The 23734-nt window shown below is 38.9% G+C and overlaps 1 protein-coding gene across 2 annotated transcripts in view; it reads left to right on the top strand.

Annotated features, from left to right (window-relative positions):
• Positions 1-23734, top strand: part of EPHA6 (EPH receptor A6) — an 874905-nt gene that overhangs the window by 828916 nt on the left and 22255 nt on the right. For both annotated transcript variants that reach the window (XM_060149381.1, XM_060149380.1), the window contains one exon: positions 6446-6595. In XM_060149381.1, coding sequence (XP_060005364.1) covers positions 6446-6595 — 150 coding nt within the window. The remainder of the gene's footprint in view (positions 1-6445; positions 6596-23734) is intronic.

Below are 23734 nucleotides of genomic sequence, written 5' to 3'. Positions count from 1 at the left end.
GCAATGCCTGCAGGAGCCAGGAGGACACTGGAAATAGGTCAAGTGTGTCTGATGAAAGACTTGGTGACATAGTAGAGTGGCGTGGTGGTGCTCTGGAGAGCCCATGGCCTGTCTAAAGGCATTTAGATTCACTTGAAAAAAGACTTAGTCATGAAATACCGAACTGCAGGCCTATTTCAGCTAAGGTCAAACAGTTTGTGAGTTCTGGATTCATAAAATCCAAGACCCTGAGACCTCAGTGAATACCCACAAAGGAACAAGAAACAACTGTTCAGAAGTCTTTGTTTTACGTACAAATGTTAAAAGGGTGTATTTCATATGTTTGTGGCCTAAAACAATGCTAGTTACCATAGATTTCTACAGTACTGGTTATCCTATAAAAATTGGTTATTTTTAACCAATGACTTAACATTTTAAAAATACTATGCCAAAAAGAGTCTTTTGCTTATAGCAAAAGTATCTCAGTCTAACACCTATGAATCCCATGATACTGATGCAAAGTCTTGTGTGTATCTACATGTGCATTTTTGAGGGAAAAGGTTTGTACCTTTTTGTACCTACAAAGAGAAGAGAAACACCCAGGAAAAGGAAAGAAATCCAGAGAGAATCATTATCAGGCAGGTCCATCTGTAGGCAGAAATCTGGGTGACATAGATAATGTTCAGCCATGGATAATGTTCTTTGATGACAGAATTCTACCTATGAAAGAATAAGAGGAATGAGTATGTCTTCAGTCTTGGAAGGTCACTGGTGGGGCAATAGCAGGAACGTAGACATGGGACCAAACTCACTGGACCAAGATACACAGATTTCCTCAAACTGCACAAGACAGGGTCTAAATTATAGGAACCGAGTCAGAGCCTGTCCCTCGGCAGAATTGATGCCTCTGGTTTGAGAAGATCACCCCTGAGCCTGGACACTGCAGGGGGTGGCTCAGTGACTCGAGATGAGTGAACTGGGACGCTGGTCTGGGCTGGAAGCCAAGCAGGTCCAAAAACAAGACAAATTTAAATACATGAATTAAGGAGACAAATAATATTTGCTGAGTGCCTACCATGTTTTGACAGCTAAGAGATGCTTCATTTGTACTATCTCATTTAATTCCCTTAATAAATTATACCTAGAAGCGAAAATATGAGAAGCTTTCTTCTTTACAAAAGAATTCATTGCATCATGGTCCTCAGTATTTCTTCAAGGAAGGACGGATATTATCCCCATATTTCAGAAGAGCATAAAACTTCACAAAGTACCAAAGTTGCCCTACATCAGCAAATTTCAGTGAAGGAGGAGAGTACATGGCCCTCTGAGAGGGGGTGGGGATGTCATTTTAAAAGATTTGCACCAGATAATATCTGTGCATTATAATATTTTAATTTGTTGATTTGGGAATACAAACAACAAAGAGATGCTCAGAGACGGGTTTATTTCTCAAGATCAGTAATTCTCAAGAGAAAGAAGAATATCCCCTTAATGAGAGTTGTTTGTAAAACTACTCTGTTGTGAGATCTTTCTGTGATTTGCTATGGCTTCCCAGGACACCGTAACAAATTGAGGCAGAATACCCCAAAATGTTGATACCCCCACTAGCGCTCCCAGGCCACTCTGCCACAGATAATCCCACTGACAAGAAAGTATAATGTAAAGTGATCTTTCAGGAAACACATTAATGCCCCTTTCACTAAGTTTCCTCATAATGAGTTTTCCAAATAACTAATGGTTACTCATTAACAGTATTTTAACCTATTAAGAGTTAAAAAAAAAAAGGGAAAAAGGCAATATATTGGTTCCATCCCATACCTTCCTAAAAGGTATTATCCATGCTGTTGCCTTCTTAAACAAAAGTGGTTATTTTAACTCTTCCTTACCACTCAAGATGATCACTGTGACCATTGACCTGGGATATATAAGAGTGTCCTTGTCTCCTTTGCTATCTGTCATAAGGCTATCTGTTCACACAGTTTAGGTACCAACTCATATGGCCTATCTCCTTACAATATAATCTGAGCTGAGACACTGTAGGCAAATATTAAAACTCATTACAGTTTACTATTTTATGATCATTGAATCAAGTCCCCTCATTCTGCATATCTCAAATAGAAGACTCAGAGTTAAGACTTGCCCATGGTCACTCAATGGATTATGGTAGAGCTGCATCTCACTTAGAATTTAAAGCCCATAAGGAAAAACATCATTTAGTCAAAATTGCCATTAGAAATTCCTTAAACTAATCTTTAAGCATGGTATATATGTTTTCTGTACTATAATTTTTATACTCATTGGAGTTTGGGTACTACAGCAATAGATGGAGAAAATAAAAGGAAAGTCTGTTGGCAAATTGGTGTCTATTCAAAACATTTGCCTTTAAGATAACCATCAAATCCTGAGATTTTTATTGTGTTCTTCTTTCTCAATGGAATTTTTCCATTTGGTTTTAGTATTAAGCCTCTGTAACCTTACTATATTTCAATTGATTGTTCCCTCTGCTGAAGATTAGAGGATTAAGTTCTAAAACTCAGATATGAGTTAAACACAACTATAATACAACTGCATGAGGGGTATGGAGTTTAGAGGCACACAGGGCTCCTGGTTTCCCCTTTAGCACTTTTTCTGCTACAATCTCCCTACCTAGTTATTAGAAATCAAGCTCTGGATATGACTTGAAAAACAGAAAAAAGGTTTGCTAACAAACTTCTCAGTAGTGATATCCAGTTTGCTTACTTCCTGTTTCTCCTTTGTTCCCTAAGTGATTAAGCTTGCTGCATAAGGGAGGTATTAGTAACTGAGAAGACTTTTGAGTTACATTCAGCCATTTTGATTAGTATCTTTGGTAACTTCTTTTTTCTCCCAAACATATGGCAAAGCAAAATGTAATGTTACAATGATTGTGATTTCAAATTTAAAGTACTATTTGTTCATTCCTGAAACCTGAAACAAACATCTGGTGGTTAACGCTTTGAGAAAAAAAAAAGTACCTTAGTGCATTACCTCTATCTATGATTCAAGATCATGGGCAAAAATAAGTAGATGAGATAAAGCCACAGGAGTTTGTTGGTCCATTCAATTAAAAAAAAATTTTTTTTTAAAGAACTAAACTAGGAGTTTCCGCTAAAGTAGGAAAGACAGTACAGACCATACAGTAATCTTAAGTACATCTTCCTTTCTGTCTCATCTTGCACTTAGATATAAACTATATCTAGTATAGATCCTCCCATTAGAAAAAAGATTTGAATGCTTTCTTATCTCCATCCCATATATGCTCAGAATTATTGCAGTTTGTGCATACTGTCAGGTTCATGTTACCATGCGTTTTTGTTAATGAGAATAGTATCTCCTACATTAAAATTTCTGTGCCAATTTTTCATACTTAATATTTTAAGATTTATTCTAACTCACACTTTCCATTACAATATGACACTTGGGGAAAAAAATCTGAAATAAAGATGTACCATCCTTTTTGCATTGTTGCTCAACTTAGGGAAAAAAATTTGATTTTTTTAATGGGGGTAGTGTATTAGTCTGTTAGGGATGTCATAACAAAATACCATAGACTGTGTGGCTCAAATAATAAAAATTTATTTTTCACAGTTATGGAGTCTAGACATCCAAATTCAGGGTATCAGCAGTTTGGGCCTCTCCTGAGACTTCTCTGTTTGGCTTGCAGGTGGTCACCTTCTTGCTGTGTCCTCACACGGCCTTTTCCCTGTGCTGCACACCTCTGGTGTCTCTTCACTTTCTAAGAAAGACACCAGTCATATTGGATTAGGGCCCACCCTCATGACCTCATTTAATTTTATTACCTCTTCAAAGGCCCTAGCTCCAGATTGCAGTCACATGGAAGGTTAGTGCTTCAACATATGAATTCTGGGGGGAACACAATTCAGTCCATAACATGTAGCAATGCTTATTAATCAAACATTCTGTAATATATTCCCCTTGAGGAAAAAAGTAAAATCTTAGGAAGGAAAGTGATAAAGTTATCATTTATATGCGATACCTAGTTATAGGAAATATAAATTTATATGTGACTCATTTATATGAGATGTCATTTATAAGTGAATGCACATAAAATAACCCTTAACTCCGTTCTTTAGCCTGTCTCAATAGAACTCACAAAGGTTTATTTAGCAAAGGAACAGCCCAGCAGACTAGCAAGTCACACTTCCACGTACTGTTTGCCAGAAAAGACCAAGAAATATCCAGATTCAGAAATGCTCGATGAGACTGCTGCTCTTGCATCTGCTCTGAGGTCACATTTACAGATTTGGTATTTATTCTCTGGAAGTGTGGCTTCCATATTTGAAAGAAGCCTGAGCCTGACTTAAGTGGCTTCAGAAAGCAGGGCCACAAGCCCGAGGAGCTTCAGCCACAACACACACTAAAACAAAGGCTGCTGCGGTGCGAGTGCACGAACACAAGTCGGAATAGCCTTGTCCCTCCTGCGGCATAGACCACCTAGTTTTTTCAGAACACTGTGTTCTGTTGGATCATTTACCATGTTCCCATTTCTGAATTTTTTTTAATGCCCTGGGTTAAGGGTTGCCAAAAGTAGTAAATAAAAATATGGGATGCCCAGTTAAATTTGAATTGCAGGTAAACAATGAATATCTTTTTAGTATGAATATGTCTCGTGCAATATTTGGGATGTACTTATACCAAAAAATAATTCCTGTATGCGACATAATAATACACAAAAAAATGTATTTGTTATTTATCTGAAATTCAAATTTAATTGTGGGTCCTATATTTTATCTGGCAACTCTACTTCGGGTTTAAGAATGAATCCTCCCCTTCCCGGACTCACCACCCTCTTAAACTTCCATCACCAACTTTGCAAATTTAACTTCCTGCTCTTAATTTGGTGCTGCCCCAAAAGGTGAAAACCCCAGGTTTCAGGCTCCCTTCTGTTATACTACTGTGGTACACGGTTATAGATACTCTGTGTTAAAACATGAAAGTTAGTTTGGCCCAACTTTTCCCCCCATGCTGAAATATTTGCATCTTTATATCAATGTTCCACAATACTACTATGATAACATTAGTTGACACTATGTGCTTAACAGTGTGGGGAAGAGTCTCTAAATCTCTAAACCTTGGGCTCAGTCAGCTCACCTGTAAAAAGAGGGGACTGAATTCAAGGTATTTTCCCCCAAGGTTCCTTTTAAGAATTCCTTGCCACAAGTCTTTAAAGTGAGGTACTGTTAATGTTCTCATTTGCCTTGTGAAACCGAATTATTCCTATTTCGGGTGAATCTCTTTTCCCTTCAAGTAAGTGGCGTTTAGATTACTAAATAAGTAGTGTTTCGGTTACTCGATTAACGGCTTCCTCTTTAAAGATGTTCGCCCTAAATTCCTCAAGGGCCAGAGAACGCACCCTTTATTTCCCTCCACCCCACTCACCCTAACACCAGACTTTGAGCACAGCGGGTGATCAGATGATTGTGGTCCTGAAAGTGATGATAATGATGAAACAATTCCATCGTGGTGGGTTTTCTGACTGTCGAAAATCATTTGCTGGGAACAGAAGCCCTCTCCGCGGGATAGGAGACCGCCGTCTGGGAGCCGCTCGTTGTACTCTTCCGCCATCTAGTGGTGCCAGGGTTGCTCTCCTTCGCTCAACTTGCTGTTCAGAGCTGCAGATTTCAAAAATTGTAAATCAAATGCGTAAATAGTTTTATTCTTGTCATTACAGTAAGAAGGGACTTATAGAGTGTTTTGAGAGATAAAATGTAATGTGTTGATAAAAAATAAGTATAATGCAATAGCAGACTTTAGTACCTGAACAGTATAGACTAAATTCATGCAATTTAGTCTCTTTAATATGTTCAAATGTTAACTTGACCATAGAACAAGAATATAGACTAAAGAGTTCTAAGGAAGATATCTTTTTCAGGGGCTTTTGTATAATGTTCAAGGATTTTTAAATTTCAAAGAAACGTAATCGTAGCAGATGAAAAAGAGCGAAAGGGAAAGGAAATAAAGTTCTGATAAACGTTAAATTGTTTAGAGAAAAGTCTCAATTCTGTATTTAACCATTTGACTTCAATTAAGTTAGAACTTATTATCATTATTATTTATACATGCAATACAATGTTTAATGAATGTTGAATGATATTTAGCTTTAATATCCTATAATCTGGAACATTCTTCAAATGGCATGATAGTGAATTTAATTGTGTGATTCTAAAGTGAAAATAAATTTCTCTAATGAATGAAATAAAATATTTCTGAAGTGTGACTTCTTTCCCATTAAAGCTGTTTTCACTGAATAACTATTATAGAAAATATATTTCTGACATTTTAACATTATTCTGGTTTCTTTTTATTTTTATTTAAAATGCCAGTGCAGTGTTTAGGTCTTTCTAATAAAATATATTTGATTGCAATGCCACTTCAATCTTTAATACACTTGTGACCCAGCTGAAAAAGTCTCCAATTTGTTTTCCAGGGTGGGAAAATACCCATAAGGTGGACAGCCCCAGAAGCTATTGCCTACAGAAAATTCTCCTCGGCAAGTGATGCATGGAGCTATGGCATTGTCATGTGGGAGGTCATGTCCTATGGAGAGAGACCTTACTGGGAAATGTCTAACCAAGATGTAAGTGCCACCCATAGTTAAACTGCCGTTTTATGAATGCAGACATATTAGCATTGATGGGGAAATATGCCTTTTGCCCTCACTCAAATTAGCCCTTATCTTCCTGAGAGTTGTCAGGGTCTATGGCAGCCTTTCACTCTGAGCTGTATTTGGTGTCATAAGGGCCAGCTGATGGACTTTGTCATGTAAGTACCTGATCTGTGTCTTACATCTGATACTTCCACATATATCACTCTAAGGTAGTGTGACTGTGCTTATGCAATAGCCTTGGCCTAAAACAAAAAACAGTGAATAATGTTTACTTTTCATTTCTTCCTTAGAGCAATTTAATGTACCACTGTAAAGGGCAAACTAATTTAGACTAGATATCCCTTAGTAGAAAAAGATTGAATGCTTTCAGGCAATGTATTATCAATATGAGTCATGTCGTATGGTTCTTTTGAGATACATGGCCCTCTTTGCAATCTGTTTTGTTTCCGTTTTATCTGTAAAAACTACCTTGGTGGCTAATAATACTATAGAACAGGATAGTTAACACACATTTGACCTCTATGGACTGTCCAAGGTAGTAGAGACGGTAGTCAAAATATGCTAGGATCCTGACAATGCAAGTAAACGTGCTATCAAAGCTGCAAATATATTTTAATATCCCACTCCCTCATCCCAGAATTGAGACTTTGTCTACTCGTTTGCTTCCTCCAAGTATCGAATGGTTTCTGAGACAATGGCAATGGGAAGTCAGCTCTACTGGGATTCTGAATGTTCATAAGGGGAAACAAAGACTATATGGCTATAGAAAAATCCCTAAACACGGTCAACTCCTGTCACATCTCTTCTCTGTTTTCCATTCAATTGCTTCAGCCTCCCCTCCACACCTCACACTCATTACTTTACCCCCGCCTCAAGTTATCCAAGTATCTTAAGGGTTTGTTCAGTGACAGAGAAGGTCTATCCCTTTTGAATGCCAGACACAGAGAAGACTGGGTTTTGATTAGCTCACCATGGCTATTGTTTCTCCCTGCCTTGGAGTGTTACTTTAGAAGCTGAGTCCTGCTCAGTCCTGTGGGTGCCTACTGACTCTGCAGAGAATACCAGGTCCAGAAACCTACATGGCAGCAGGTTCAAGGTCATAAAACACTGCTCAATTTTGCTCTTTAAAGCACATCATCAAAACACAAAGCCAGGTGGCTCGGTCCTGCAGAACATTTGCCCTTAAGTACAGAGTATGCCATAATCAGCAGCCTTTCCTCCACTCCCAACACTTAGACTTTTTGGATCCAGACCATTTGCCTAGAGTTTACTGTCTTTCAGGGAATTTTATTTGCAGGAGCTCGTTGCTCTTCCCTGTCTCTGGGCCTTGTTTGGGGCAACTTGTGACCACCTCTCCAGCTCTTCTTAAAATTGAATCCCAGAAGCAGAAATTCGTCTCTTCTCTCCCTGAAGAACTCATCTTTCTTTCACCAGTTATCCAAGGTAATAGAAGCCCTGGATTCAGTCACCATAGTTCCTGCTCCACTCTTAACCCAAGATAATGCTTGCCTGCCTGTCCTAATTTGACCTGACTAAAATAGGCCATTGAAGCAAATCTCTAGAATAAAAAGTCCTCCTCCAGATGAGTTAAAGTCTTCACTGCACAGAAGAGCCCTCGGGTCAAGTACCCTCCTTAACTGGTACTCCATTAATCCTTGTCTTAACCTGTTTCCTGACAGACGTAAAATAAAAAATTGCCTAACTCAGAGGACTCCAAACTTTACTAATAATACATCCTTGCCAGTAAAAAGTTCTTGAGCATTCACAACTGACACATGTATACTTATTTGCACATTGTATACAAGTACTACCTACTAATATATTCATTTTTCATTAAAAAATATTCACTGGGTGCCTTCTCTGTTTCAGGAAGCGGAGATACAACAGAAAACAAGTGTTACACCTGGAAGGGACCATAAAGATTATCTAGTCCAACCCGAGTTGAACTTGGTTATGAAACTGAGGCTTAGAGAAGTGACATGATTTCCCTAGAACCACATAGTAAGTGATTTGACAGTGATATTAGAAGACAATTCTAATAACCTTTTAGAAGATGTTATGGGCAAGGAGAAGAGGGGAGAACTACCTCTTTCATGGTGGTTTAGTTCACAGTCTATGGGCCAGTGATTTCTTGCCCTCATTGAGTTTATATTCTAGCAAGAGGGAAACAGACTTTAAGTAAATCAGTAAAATATATAATATGTAACCTGATAATCACTGCTTTGGGGGAAAAAAGCAAGAAAGGAGGATAAGAAATGCTAGGGGGTTGATTTTAAATATATTATATATATTGCCAAATACATTTGTAACAGTCATTTCATTATGGCCATAAAAGTCATAGTCATTCTTATTAGACATGCATAAATAGTCTTTCTTACAATAGGATGAGACAAATAAACATAAAGAGAAGTTCTATTATTTTTCCTGCCTCCTGGATTATCATCTTGCCACCTGGGGTACATTGTACCACCAATTTGGTAACCACGGCCATGGTTATGTAGACTATAATTCAACAATGAAAGTGCCTCAGTTTCATGACCAATAAATACAATGAAAGGACTAGGTTAAGTGATTTTTAATATCCCTTTTAACAGTAACATGCTATGGTTTTATAATCTCTGGAGAAATAGTTTTATCATACTTGTCTCAGCAAAGGAATGATTCAGATTGTTCTTTTCTCAAGTTTAGGAATCTCTGTGGAGGTACAAGAAATCTGATAGGACTTCCACAGAGCAGAGCATGTACAGGTGAAGATACCAGACTGCAAGACAGATTTTCTAGGAGAGCAGCCTCTGAAAGAAAAAGCCCAAATGTGTAGTTTCCAACACAGACCCCCATGTAAATTGTTCTTAACTGTTGCCTAGAGTAGTCCAAACCCTGTTGTCAACTCCTCCCTTCATGGATCGTGCCCAACAGTTCACCCAGCCATTCTGGCCATGTGTGTTGATGATCTGTGTCCAAGATGACCATTTACAGAGCCATTCTGTCTATTAAACCTCATTTGGCCACAAAGACTATCTGGAATCAGAAGAAGTTGCTGCAGCCAGGAATAGACCCCTGGACATTAAGCCCATCCTCATTCATTCAGGGTTGCCATTGCCCACAGCACAAGGCTGAATGCTTCCTCCGCCCAGAGCTTGGTTGTTCTTCAAGGACCAGGTAAGGACTAAGCTGGTTATTTTCATGGTCTTTGAGTGGCTACCAAAGAATATGCAAGCAAGAATCTGAAAAGAGGAGAACAAAAAGTTCTGGGGAAAATAAATAAAAAGCCAAACCCTCTAGGTCCTCAGATCAATACAAGAGGAGAGGAAAGTCCTAAGAGCTAAAATCTTTTATGTATCTTGTGAATATTTTTTGCTGCTGCAGTAGAGTTGAAATTCTGTTTAGCTTAACATATTGGAAGTCAGCGTATCTGTGACAGATCCTGAAACCGGAATTTCTGTTTAGAAGCAGAAATAGCTTAATCAAAACTTTCCAAGCTGCTCTCTCCAAATATGAGTTATTTCCTGTTTGTCCTGCATTTCTCATGTTTGATCAAAGTTCAGTCTCGTGTTTGACTTCATGCAACCAAGGTGTATTTTAAATAAGGAAAGTCATTTTTAGACAGTAAAAATTCAACTATGCTCTGTTTTAATATTTTATATTTTTATTACATTTTGGTGAGTTTAATTTATGGGCTTAGTTAAATATGGAATGTTAACATGCTTTAGGATTTTAAATGAGTTTAGGAAATTTCAGATAGTTTTCATGAAATAGTCCCTCCATTCTGCAGACTGTGGCATATTTCATTGCAATGAACAGTTCTGAGTTTGCATAATCTATTTTCGTGAATAATATAATGATTTTCCCAAAGGTCAGTGGTAATGTACATTAGGACTGTACATAAGGAAATGAGAAAACACGGAGTACCCATGACTAGTCCATAAAAGACATACCAAACATAACAGTAGGTGCCATCTGCTTAGCCTTTCAGCCATTACTATTTGAACACATGCCAGTCACTGGGCGTGTGGATGGGGATGGAGAACTAGAAAATCCAGCCCCCGCTGCCAAGGAGCCCTCTGTGTATGTACGTGAGGAGATGAAGTTCTGGCATTTCTAAGTCTTGCCCCTGCCCCCAAGTAGAATGTACACTCCTCAAGGGTAGACCTCAGGCCTTCTTTTCCTTTTTAATATAAATGACATTGTGTGAATGCAACATCGCTACTTTTTAGCATATGCCAAAAAAGCATGCATACTCTATTATTCAAAGTACTTTTGATTCTCAATGACAGAAACTCAATGTGAACTCACTTAAGTAAAAATAATTTTTTTCATTCATGAGACTAAGAAGGAGTTGAGCAGTGCTATATCTTGGGGATCGGCAGGATTTTTAGTGCTTCCCAAGCACTAGGTCCATTGACCTCATTTTCTCCTGTTGCAAAGGTCTTCTTCTTTGCTTTATTCTTCTTTATGCTCCAGGGTTCAGCATTCCAGCTTAGCCACCTCAGCAGAATGAAACCTTCTCTCTGTGAAAATTCATACACCAATCCCAGAGAAGACTGGTTGGCTGTGTTAGGGTTCTACCCAACTCTGAACCAAAACCATGCCAGGGAATGGACACTATGATCGGCCCAGCAAGGTTTAGGTACCAGCATGTGCATTCGGAGGTGGGTGGAGCACTGTGATTGGCAATTTCCCCATAATCACATGGAGTGAGGAAGGAAGTCCCCAAAGGAAAGCAGTTGTGCTGCCAGAGCTATACTATAGTATTCTTTTCTGTGCATTGTTTTCAAGAGCAGTTTTATTTATTGCAGTATCAAATGGCACCAAAATATTAACACTGTGCATCATTATATTCTAGTGCAGCAGCAGGTGTAGTGGAAAGATCATGAGAGCTTTAGAGCAGGGTTTCACAACCTCAGAACTATCGTTGGGCCAAATAATCCTTTGTTGTGGTGTGCGGGCAGGGGTGCTGTCCTGTGCATCTTTCACACCAATCCCGGCCTCTACCCACTAGGTGCGAGTAGCACCCTCCCAGTCATGACAACCGAAACTGCCCCCAAACATTGCCCAGTCAGAGATGGGGTATAAAAATCACTCCCAGTTAGAAGCCACTGCTTTAGAGCTAGAAAGATCGGGGTTGAAATCTCAGCTCTGCAGTTCACTGGCCATGTAATCTTAGGCAAGTGGTTACAGCTTTCTGAGATACTGTCTATAATGGGGTTCAAATTACTCAACTGCAGGATTTGAAAAAGTGAAAGATAATATATATATAAAGCACCTGGTACATAGAAGGTATTTAATTAATCAATGGTAATAATCATAGCTTGCAATTTCTGAATTTATTATGAGCCAAGTATTTTAGGATATTGGCTCATTTACTCCTCAAAATAATTCTATAAGATAGATACTCTTTTTACTCCCATTTGTAGATACGAGGCTTTCTAGAAAGTTTAAACAACTTACCCAAGGTTACTAGATGGTTAACGATAGAATTGAAGTTGAAGCCCCCTACTTACTCCTAAGTACGTGCTTTTACCCTCTGAGCTATACCATAGAAGTCTCATTTTCAAAGGAGTCTCCGTACCACGCAAGCTCTACGTAATGAGATCAAAGCATCTTTAATTATGTATGCCACTGTGTCACAAGAGAAGTGTTTTCATTGTTTCCTGTCAGCAAAAGAATGTGGATTGACTCACTGTTGTTTGGAACTATAAATCTTTTCTGCAGTATTTTTTTGTCTTGATGTTAAAAATTTATAAAATGTACTATATTTATTATATTTATTAAAAATATTTAAGGCAGTAGCTTAAAATAAAATTCTAATCATCAGTATATTTAGCCTATTACCAGAAACATGTCACAGGCACATTGAAGGTGCATAGTTCCTTGCTGTTTTCTAGCATTTTTTTCTTTCTTTTTAAGGTATTGCAGGATAATGTTCTATGTTATGTTCATCCAAGTTCAAAATAATTGTTGTTTACTACATAGTAGGAGTACACTGTAATGCTAGGAGCTACACTGGCTCCAAAGAGGACACCAAGGGCACTGCAGTTCTTACAACACTTACACTGTGTAATGTGCTTAACCAAAGAAAATGCAAGCAAAACATGAACAGCAGGCAACATTAAATAATCAAATCCCCACAGAGCTAATATGTAGGGAAAAAACTAGCACCACATAAATGAGAGGCAACTTAGCTCAAACTAATGATCTGAATGCAAGACTGGAGACTTGGATTTTGTTTGTTTTGTTTTTTTCCCTGACATGCTGCTGTTTTAGAAAAAAAAGAAAGAATGAATGAAAAAGAAAGGAAGGGAGGGAGGAAGGAAGGAAGGAAGGGAGGGAGGGAGGAAGGGAGGGAGGGAGGGAGGGAGGGAGGGAGGAAGGGAGGGAGGGAGGGAAGGAAGGATTCACCTTGAAGTAATTTGAAGCCCAAATGCCTTCTAGGTATGGTATCGTTTAGGTATATGCTACTCAGCTAGTTCAGTTTCCCAAAAAGAGAACCACTATGAGAGAACTTCTCATTTGAGGTTTAGTAGAAAACATAATACTGCCTCAGTGTTTTGGGGGTTTTTTTCTCCTTACTTTTCAAAAGCTTTTATATGATAGTGAGTTTTGCTTTAGATTGCTTTCTGAAACTTACCTGAAGAAAAAAATTAGAGTTCAGCTTTAGGATACTTTTTTATATAGATGATGTGGTTAGAAATAACCTTTTGACCTTACCTGAATTGATCTCTCTTTTCAAAATTTGAGAAGGAAGAAAATAACCTTTTACCATATTTTGTATTTGTCTTCATAATTGTATAACCTTTCTCAATTATAGGTCAGTATTTCAGCCAAGAATGGTGGATGTGTAGAATCCACTTACCTCAAATGCAGTGTCATTTTATGACTTAGAGAGTCCAGTCATTTCCAATTTTTGTCACTGATTAGGTTTTCCAAACTCTACTTTATTATGTAATGGTCCTTTTATAATGATCTGTGTAAGATACAGTAAACTGCTAAAGGCCCATTCCCATTATTTCAACCTTCCATATTACAGAGGGAATTTTTACACTTGTTTGATTATGTTTCTACCAAAGCAATTTTCAAAATGACCTTCTTTTTCTCAGTTTTTCAATAATTCCTACTATTGGTACACAGGCAAGGGCAACATTTTAATTAAATACATACTAATTACACTAACATGATGCATGTCTGTTACAGAGGCAAGAGTAATAGGGGATATTATGAGATTCAATCAATCACCATTGTAAGTAATTCAAATAGTAAGGTTTCAAGTAGAGGAAACCAATAACCAGTATGCTACTAACACAGTATAATTTTCAAAGGAAATATTTTTTTCTAAATAACCACAAAGCTAGAAGATATATACATACCAGCAACATTCTCATAAAAAATTAATTATACCTTCAATTTCTAGTTGGAAGAAATTTACAGTCTACTGCTCTTATAATTTTTATAATTATTTTTTTCTCTTTAAAGCATATTTACAAAGAGGGCTTTTTTTTTTTTTTTGCCAATTAGGACAAATATCTTGTTTTTATTATGTTCATCTTTAAAATGTAGAAAATGCCAGATTGTTACAGTAAAGGAAGTTCTTGTAAGATGCTAGATTCTATATATTTTTTATAAACATTTATTGTCTATTGAAATATAGTTGAATTACAATGTTGTGTTAATTACTGCTATACAGCAAAGTGACTCAGTTATACATATATATACATTCTTTTCCTTTATGATTTATCCCAGGATATTGAATATAGTTCCCTGTGCTATACAGTAGGACCTTGTTGTTATCCATTCTGTATATACCATCTGCTAATCCCAAACTCCCAATCCAACCCTCTCCCAGCTCCCTCCCTCTTGGCAACCACCAGCCTATTCCCTATGTCCCTGATTCTGTTTCTGTTTCATAGATAGGTTCATTTGTGTCATTTTTTAGATTCCACATATAAATGATATCATATGGTGTTTGTCTTTCTTTTTCTGACTTACTTAGAATAATAATCTCTAATTGCATACATGTTGCTGCAAATGGCATTATTTTGTTCTTCTTTGTGGCTGAGTAGTATTCCATTGTATATATGTACCACATCTTCTTTATCCATTCATCTGTCAATGGACATTTAGATTGCTTCTATGTCTTGGCTACTGTGAATAGTGCTGCTATGAACATAGGGGTGCATGTATCTTTTTGAATTATACTTTTGTCTGGATATATGCCCAGGAATGGGATTGTGGATCACATGGTAATTCAATTTTTAGTTTTCTGAGGAACCTCCATACGGCTTTCCACAGTGGCTGCACCAACTTACATTCCCACCAACACTGTAAGAGGGTTCCCTTTTCTCCACACCCTCTCCAGCATTTGTTATTTGTAGACTTTTTAATGATGGTCATTCTGACTGGCATGAGGTGATACCTCACTGCAGTTTTGATTTGCATTTCTCTAATGATTAGTGATGTTGAGCATCCTTTCTTGTGCCTATTGGCCATCTGTGTTTCTTCTTTGGAGAAATGTCTCAAAGAGGATATTTTAAAATCCCCTTTTCCTTTGTACTCATAAACTATTTTTCTATAGCTTTCCAATATTTTTAGTGGGCCCAGGAAATATGTTATTAAAATTGCCTATTATCTTTCTAAAATGGAAATGATGCATGAATGAAGAAATATCTTCATTTCTTCATTTCCTAGAGAGTGCTTGGTAAAATGGGCCTGAGTTTTAAGAACATTGTCTTCTTAAAGAAACGATTATTTCATAAAAGTAGATTTGAAATGTGTGTTTATATTTCCAAAAAGTATACTTTGTTGAGGGGAACTGGCATAGTAGTGAACATGATTCCCCATAAGAACAAAAAATTTTACAATTTGTATGGAAACACAAAAGACCCCAAATAGCCAAAGCAATTTTAAGAAAGAAAAATGGAGATGGAAGAATCAGGCGCCCTGACTTCAGACTATACTACAAAGCTACAGTAATCAAGACAGTATGATACTAGCACAAAAACAGAAATATAGATCAATGGAATAGGATAGAAAGCCCAGAGATAAACCCACGCACCTATGGTCACCTAATCTATGACAACAGAGGCAAGAATATACGATGGAGAAAAGACAGCCTCTTCAATAAATGGTGCCTGGAAAACTGGACAGCTACATGTAAAAGAATGAAAGTAGAACACTCCCTAACGTCATACACAAAAATAAACTCGGGAGACTTCCGGGAAGATGGCGGAAGAGTAAGACGCGGAGATCACCTTCCTCCCCACAGATACACCAGAAATACATCTACGCGTGGAACAACTCCTACAGAACACCTACTGAACGCTGGCAGAAGACCTCAGACCTCCCAAAAGGCAAGGAACCCCCCACGACCCTGGTTAGGGCAAAAGAAAAAAATAAACAGAGACAAAAGGATAGGGATGGGTCCTGCACCAGCGGGAGGGAGCTGTGAAGGAGGAAAAGTGTCCACACACTAGGAAGGCCCTTTGCGGGTGGAGACTGCGGGTAGTGGAGTGGGGGAGCTTCGAAGCCGCGGAGGAGAGCACAGCAACAGGGGTGCGGAGGGCAAAGCGGAGAGATTCCAGCGCAGAGGATCAGGGCCGACCGGCACGCACCAGCCGAGAGGCTTGTCTGCTCGCCCGCCGGGGCGGGCGGGGCTGGGAGCTGAGGCTCCGGCTTCGGTCAGAGTGCCGGGAGAGGACTGGGGTTGGCGGCGTGAACACAGCCTGCAGGGCGTTAGTGCACCGCGGCTAGCCAGGAGGGAGTCCAGGGAAAAGTCTGGACCTGCCGAAGAGGCAAGAGACTTTTTCTTGCCTCTTTGTTTCCTGGTGCGCGAGGAGAGGGGATTAAGAGCTCTGCTTAAGGGAGCTCCAGAGACGGGCGCGAGCCGCAGCTAAAAGTGCGGACCCCAGAGACACACATGAGACGCTAAGGCCGCTGCTACCGCCACCAAGAAGCCTGTGTGCGAACACAGGTCACTATCCACACCCCCCTTCCGGGGAGCTTGTGCAGCCCGCCACTGCCAGGGTCCCGGGAACCACGGACAACTCCCCCGGGAGAACGCACGGCGCGCCTCAGTCTGGCAACGTCACATTGGCCTCTACCGCCGCAGGCCCGCCCCGCACTCCGTGACCCTCCCTACGCCCTGCCTGAGTGAACCAGAGCCTCCGAATCAGCGGCTCCTTTAACCCCGCCCTGAATGAGCAAAGAACAGATGCCCTCCGGCGACCTACACGCACAGGCGGGGCCAAATCCAAAGCTGAGGCCCTGGGAGCTGTGAGAGCAAAGACGAGAAACGGAAATCTCTCCCAGCAGGCTCAGAAGCAGCCGATTAAAGCTCCACAATCAACTTGATGTACCCCGCATCTGTGGAATACGTGAATGAACAACGAATCATCCCAAATTAAGGAGCCGTGTGGATGAAAGGCTCTTGGTGCTGCAGCCAGGAGTTAGTGCTGTGCCTCTGAGGTGGGAGAGCCAACTTCAGGATACTGGTCCACAAGAGGCCTCCCAGCTGCACATAATATCAAACGGCGAAAATCTCCCAGAGATCTCCATCTCAACGCCAGCACCCAGCTTCATTCAACGACCAGCAAGCTACAGTGCTGGACATCCTATGCCAAACAACTAGCAAGACAGGAACACAACCCTACCCATTAGCAGAGAGGCTGCCTAAAATCATAAGGCCACAGACACCCCAAAACACACCACCAGACGTGGACCTGCCCACCAGAAAGACAAGATCCGGCCTCTTCCACCAGAACACAGGCACTAGTACCCTCCACCAGGAAGCCTACACAACCCACTGAACCAACCTTAGCCACTGGGGACAGACACTAAAAACAACAGGAACTACGAACCTTCAGCCTGCAAAAAGGAGACCCCAAACACAGTAAGATAAGCAAAATGAAAAGACAGAAAAACACACAGCAGATGAAGGAGCAAGATAAAAACCCACCAGACCTAACAAATGAAGAGGAAATAGGCAGTCTACCTGAAAAAGAATTCGGAATAATGATAGTAATGATGATCCAAAATCTTGGAAATAGAATAGACAAAATGCAAGAAACAGTTAACAAGGACCTAGAAGAACTAAAGATGAAACAAACAATGATGAACAACACAATAAATGAAATGAAAAATACTCTACATGGGATCAATAACAGAATAACTGAGGCAGAAGAACGGATAAGTGACCTGGAAGATAAAATAGTGGAAATAACTACTGCAGAGCAGAATAAAGAACAAAGAATGAAAAGAACTGAGGACAGTCTCAGAGACCTCTGGGACAACATTAAACGCACCAACATTCGAATTACAGGGGTTCCAGAAGTAGAAGAGAAAAAGAAAGGGACTGAGAAAATATTTGAAGAGATTATAGTTGAAAACTTCCCTAATATGGGAAAGGAAATAGTTAATCAAGTCCAGGAAGCACAGAGAGTCCCATACAGGATAAATCCGAGGAGAAATACGCCAAGACACATATTAATCAAACTGTCAAAAATTAAATACAAAGAAAGCATATTAAAAGCAGCAATGGAAAAACAACAAATAACACACAAGGGAATCCCCATAAGGTTAACAGCTAATCTTTCAGCAGAAACTCTGCAAGCCAGAAGGGAGTGGCAGGACATATTGAAAGTGTTGAAGGAGAAAAACCTGCACCCAAGATTACTCTACCCAGCAAGGATCTCATTCAGATTTGATGGAGAAATTAAAACCTTTACAGACAAGCAAAAGCTGAGAGAGTTCAGCACCACCAAACCAGCTCTATAACAACTGCTAAAGGAACTTCTCTAGGCAAGAAACACAAAAGAAGGAAAAGACCTACAATAACGAACCCAAACAATTAAGAAAATGGGAATGGGAACATACATATCGATAATCACCTTAAATGTAAATGGACTAAATGCTCCCACCAAAAGACACAGTTTGGCTGAATGGATACAAAAGCAAGACGTATATATTTGCTGTCTACAAGAGACCCACTTCAGACCTAGAGACACATACAGACTGAAAGTAAGGGGATGGAAAAAGATATTTCATGCAAATGGAAATCAAAAGAAAGCTGGAGTAGCAATTCTCATATCAGACAAAATAGACTTTAAAATAAAGACTATTAGAAGAGACAAAGAAGGACACTACATAATGATCAAGGGATCGATCCAAGAAGATATAACAATTGTAAATACTTATGCACGCAACATAGGAGCACCTCAATACATAAGGCAAATGCTAACAGCCATAACAGGGGAAATCGACAGTAACACATTCATAGTAGGGGACTTTAACACCCCACTTTCACCCATGGACAGATCATCCAAAATGAAAATAAATAAGGAAACACAAGCTTTAAATGATACATTAAACAAGATGGACTTAATTAATATTTATAGGACATTCCATCCGAAAACAACAAAATACACATTTCTCTCAAGTGCTCATGGAACATTCTCCAGGATAGATCATATCTTGGGTCACGAATCAAGCCTTGGTAAATTTAAGAAAATTGAAATTGTATCAAGTATCTTTTCTGACCACAATGCTATGAGACTAGATATCAATTACAGGAAAAGATCTGTAAAAATACAAACACATGGAGGCTAAACAATACACTACTTAATAACGAAGTGATCACTGAAGAAATCAAAGAGGAAATCAAAAAATACCTAGAAACAAATGACAATGGAGACACGATGACTCAAAATCTATGGGATGCAGCAAAAGCAGTTCTAAGAGGGAAGTTTATAGCAATACAATCCTACCTTAAGAAACAGGAAACATCTTGAATAAACAACCTAACCTTGCACCTCAAGCAATTAGAGTAAGAAGAACAAAAAAACCCCAAAGTTAGCAGAAGGAAGGAAATCATAAAGATCAGGTCAGAAATAATGAAAAAGAAATAAAGGAAACGATAGCAAAGATCAATAAAACTAAAAGCTGGTTCTTTGAAAGGATAAACAAAATTGATAAACCATTAGCCAGACTCATCAAGAAAAAAAGGAAGAAGACTCAAATCAATAGAATTAGAAATGAAAAAGGAGAAGTAACAACTGACACTGCAGAAATACAAAAGATCATGAGAGATTACTACAAGCAACTCTATGCCAATAAAATGGACAACCTGGAAGAAATGGACAAATTCTTACAAAGGCACAACCTGCCAAAACTGAATCAGGAAGAAATAGAAAATATGAACAGAACAATCACAAGCACTGAAATTGAAACTGTGATTAAAAATCTTCCAACAAGCAAAAGCCCAGGACCAGATGGCTTCACAGGCGAATTCTATCAAACAATTAGGGAAGAGCTAACACCTATCCTTCTCAAACTCTTCCAAAATATAGCAGAGGGAGGAACACTCCCAAACTCATTCTACGAGGCCACCATCACCCTGATACCAAAACCAGACAAGGATGTCACAAAGAAAGAAAACTACAGGCCAATATCACTGATAAACATAGATGCAAAAATCCTCAACAAAATACTAGCAAAGAGAATCCAACAGCACATTAAACGGATCATATACCATGATCAAGTGGGGTTTATTCCAGAAATGCAAGGATTCTTCAATATACGCAAATCAATCAACGTGATACATCATATTTACAAATTAAAGGAGAAAAACCATATGATCATCTCAATAGATGCAGAGAAAGCTTTTGACAACATTCAACACCCATTTATGATAAAAACCCTGCAGAAAGTAGGCATAGAGGGAACTTTCCTCAACATAATAAAGGCCATATATGATATACCCACAGCCAACATTGTCCTGAATGGTGAAAAACTGAAAGCATTTCCACTAAGATCAGGAACAAGACAAGGTTGCCCACTCTCACCACTCTTATTCAACATAGTTTTGGAAGTTTTAGCCACAGCAATCAGAGAAGAAAAGGAAATAAAAGGAATCCAAATCAGAAAAGAAGAAGTAAAGCTGTCACTCTTTGCAGATGGCATGATACTATACATAGAGAATCCTAAAGATGCTACCAGAAAACTACTAGAGCTAATCAATGAATTTGTTAAAGTAGCAGGATACAAAATTAATGCACAGAAATCTCTGGCATTCCTATACACTAAGGATGAAAAATCTGAAAGTGAAATCAAGAAAACACTCCCATTTACCACTGCAACAAAAAGAATAAAATACCTAGGAATAAACCTACCTAAGGAGACAAAAGACCTGTATGCAGAAAATTATAAGACACTGATGAAAGAAATTAAAGATGATACAAATAGATGGAGAGATATACCATGTTCTTGGATTGGAAGAATCAACATTGTGAAAATGACTCTACTACCCAAAGCAATCTACAGATTCAATGCAATCCCTATCAAACTACCACTGGCATTTTTCACAGAACTAGAACAGAAAATTTCGCAATTTGTATGGAAACACAAAAGACCCCAAATAGCCAAAGCAATCTTGAGAAAGAAAAACGGAGCCTGAGGAATCAGGCTTCCTGACTTCAGACTATACTACAAAGCTACAGTAATCAAGACAGTATGGTACTGGCACAAAAACAGAAATATAGATCAATGGAACAGGATAGAAGGCCCAGAGATAAACCCACGCACATATGGTCACCTTATCTTTGATAAAGGAGGCAGGAATGTACAGTGGAGAAAGGACAGCCTCTTCAATAAGTGGTGCTGGGAAAACTGGACAGCTACATGTAAAAGTATGAGATTAGATCACTCCCTAACACCATACACAAAAATAAGCTCAAAATGGATTAAAGACCTAAATGTAAGGCCAGAAACTATCAAACTCTTAGAGGAAAACATATGCAGGACACTCTATGACATAAATCACAGCAAGATCCTTTTTGAACCACCTCCTAGAGAAATGGAAATAAAAACAAAAATAAACAAATGGGACCTAATTAAACTTCAAAGCTTTTGCACAGCAAAGGAAACCATAAACAAGACCAAAAGACAACCCTCAGAATGGGAGAAAATATTTGCAAATGAAGCAACTGACAAAGGATTAATTTCCAAAATTTATAAGCAGCTCATGCAGCTTAATAACAAAAAAACAAACAATCCAATCCAAAAATGGGCAGAAGACCTAAATAGACATTTCTCCAAAGAAGATATACAGACTGCCAACAAACACGTGAAAGAATGCTCAACATCACTAATCATTAGAGAAATGCAAATCAAAACTACAATGAGATATCATCTCACACCAATCAGAATGGCCATCATCAAAAAATCTAGAAACAATAAATGCTGGAGAGGGTGTGGAGAAAAGGGAACCCTCTTACACTGTTGGTGGGAATGTAAATTGATACAGCCACTGTGGAGAACAGTATGGAGGTTCCTTAAAAAGCTACAAATAGAACTACCATATGACCCAGCAATCCCACTACTGGGCATATACCCTGAGAAAACCATAATTCAAAAAGAGTCATGTACCAAAATGTTCATTGCAGCTCTATTTACAATAGCCCAGAGATGGAAACAACCTAAGTGTCCATCATCGGATGAATGGATAAAGAAGATGTGGCACATATATACAATGGAATATTACTCAGCCATAAAAAGAAACAAAATTGAGCTATTTGTAATGAGGTGGATAGACCTAGAGTCTGTCATACAGAGTGAAGTAAGTCAGAAAGAGAGAGACAAATACCGTATGCTAACACATATATATGGAATTTAAAAAAAAATGTCATGAAAAACCTAGGGGTGAAACAGGAATAAAGACACAGACTTACTAGAGAATGGACTTGAGGCTATGGGGAGGGGGAAGAGTAAACGGTGACAAAGCGATAAAGAGGCATAGACATATATACACTACCAAAAGTAAGGTAGTTAGCTAGTGGGAAGCAGCCGCATAGCACAGAGAGATCAGCTCGGTGCTTTGTGACCGCCTGGAGGGGTGGGATAGGCAGGGTGGGAGGGAGGGAGATGCAAGCGGGAAGAGATATGGGAATATACGTATATATATAACTGATTCATTTTGTTGTGAAGCTGAAACTAACATACCATTGTAAAGCAATTATACTCCAATAAAGTTGTTAAAAAAAAATCTACAAACAATATAAATGCTGGAGTGGGTGTGGAGAAAAGGGAACTCTCTTGTACTATTGGTGGGAATATAGATTGATACAGCCACTATGGAGAACAGTATGGAGGTTCCTTAAAAAACTAAAAATAAAGCTACCATATGACCCAGAATGTACCCTGAGAAAACCATAATTCAAAAAGACACATGCACCACAATATTCATTGCAGCACTATTTACAAAAGCCAGGTCATGGAAACAACCTAAATGCCCATCAACAAATGAATGGATAAAGAAGATATGTGGTATACATATACAATGGAATATTACTCAGCCATAAAAAGGAATGAAATTGGGTCATTTGTAGAGATGTGGATGGACCTAGAGTCTGTCATACAGAGTGAAGTAAGTCAGAAGAGAAAAACAAATATCGTATATTAACGCATATATGTGGAATCTAGAAAAATGGTACAGATGGACCTATTTGCAGGGCAGAAATAGAGACACAGATATAGAGAACGGACATGTGGACATAGGAGAATGAGGAGAGGGGCTGGGATGAATTGGTAATTGGGATTGACATATATACACTACCATGTGTAAAATAGATAGCTAGTGGGAACCTGCTGTATAGCACAGGAAGCTCAGCTCCATGCTCTTTGGTGACCTAGGTGGGTGGGATGGGGGGTTGGGAAGGAGGTCCAAGAGGGAGGGGATATATATATATATACATATAGCTGACTCACTTTGTTGTACATCAGAAACTAACACAGTATTGTAAATCAACTCTACTCCAATTAAAAAACAAAACAAAAACATCATGGTTCCCCAAATCTTCCTAGTCTTAGTTTGCTGGGATATAGTATGTCCCTATCTGGATTTTTGTCTTTCTGCACCAGGAGCCCTGTGGGAAACAGTCCTTTCAAAGGAAGCCAAATCTAGATCTGGATGCTACAGAACTTGGAGATCAAGAGATGTTACCAGAGGTCCTGCAGATTAAGCCTTCAGTTTCACTGACTCTAGAAACATAGCTTTTTGAGCTGAAAAGTACAATCACAAGTACTGAATCTAGTTTCCTTTTCTTAATGAGGAGACAGAGACTT

This window comes from Lagenorhynchus albirostris, chromosome 5, assembly GCF_949774975.1.
Source record: "Lagenorhynchus albirostris chromosome 5, mLagAlb1.1, whole genome shotgun sequence".
Lineage (NCBI taxonomy): Eukaryota > Metazoa > Chordata > Mammalia > Artiodactyla > Delphinidae > Lagenorhynchus > Lagenorhynchus albirostris.
This window is presented reverse-complemented; position numbering and strand designations above follow the sequence as displayed.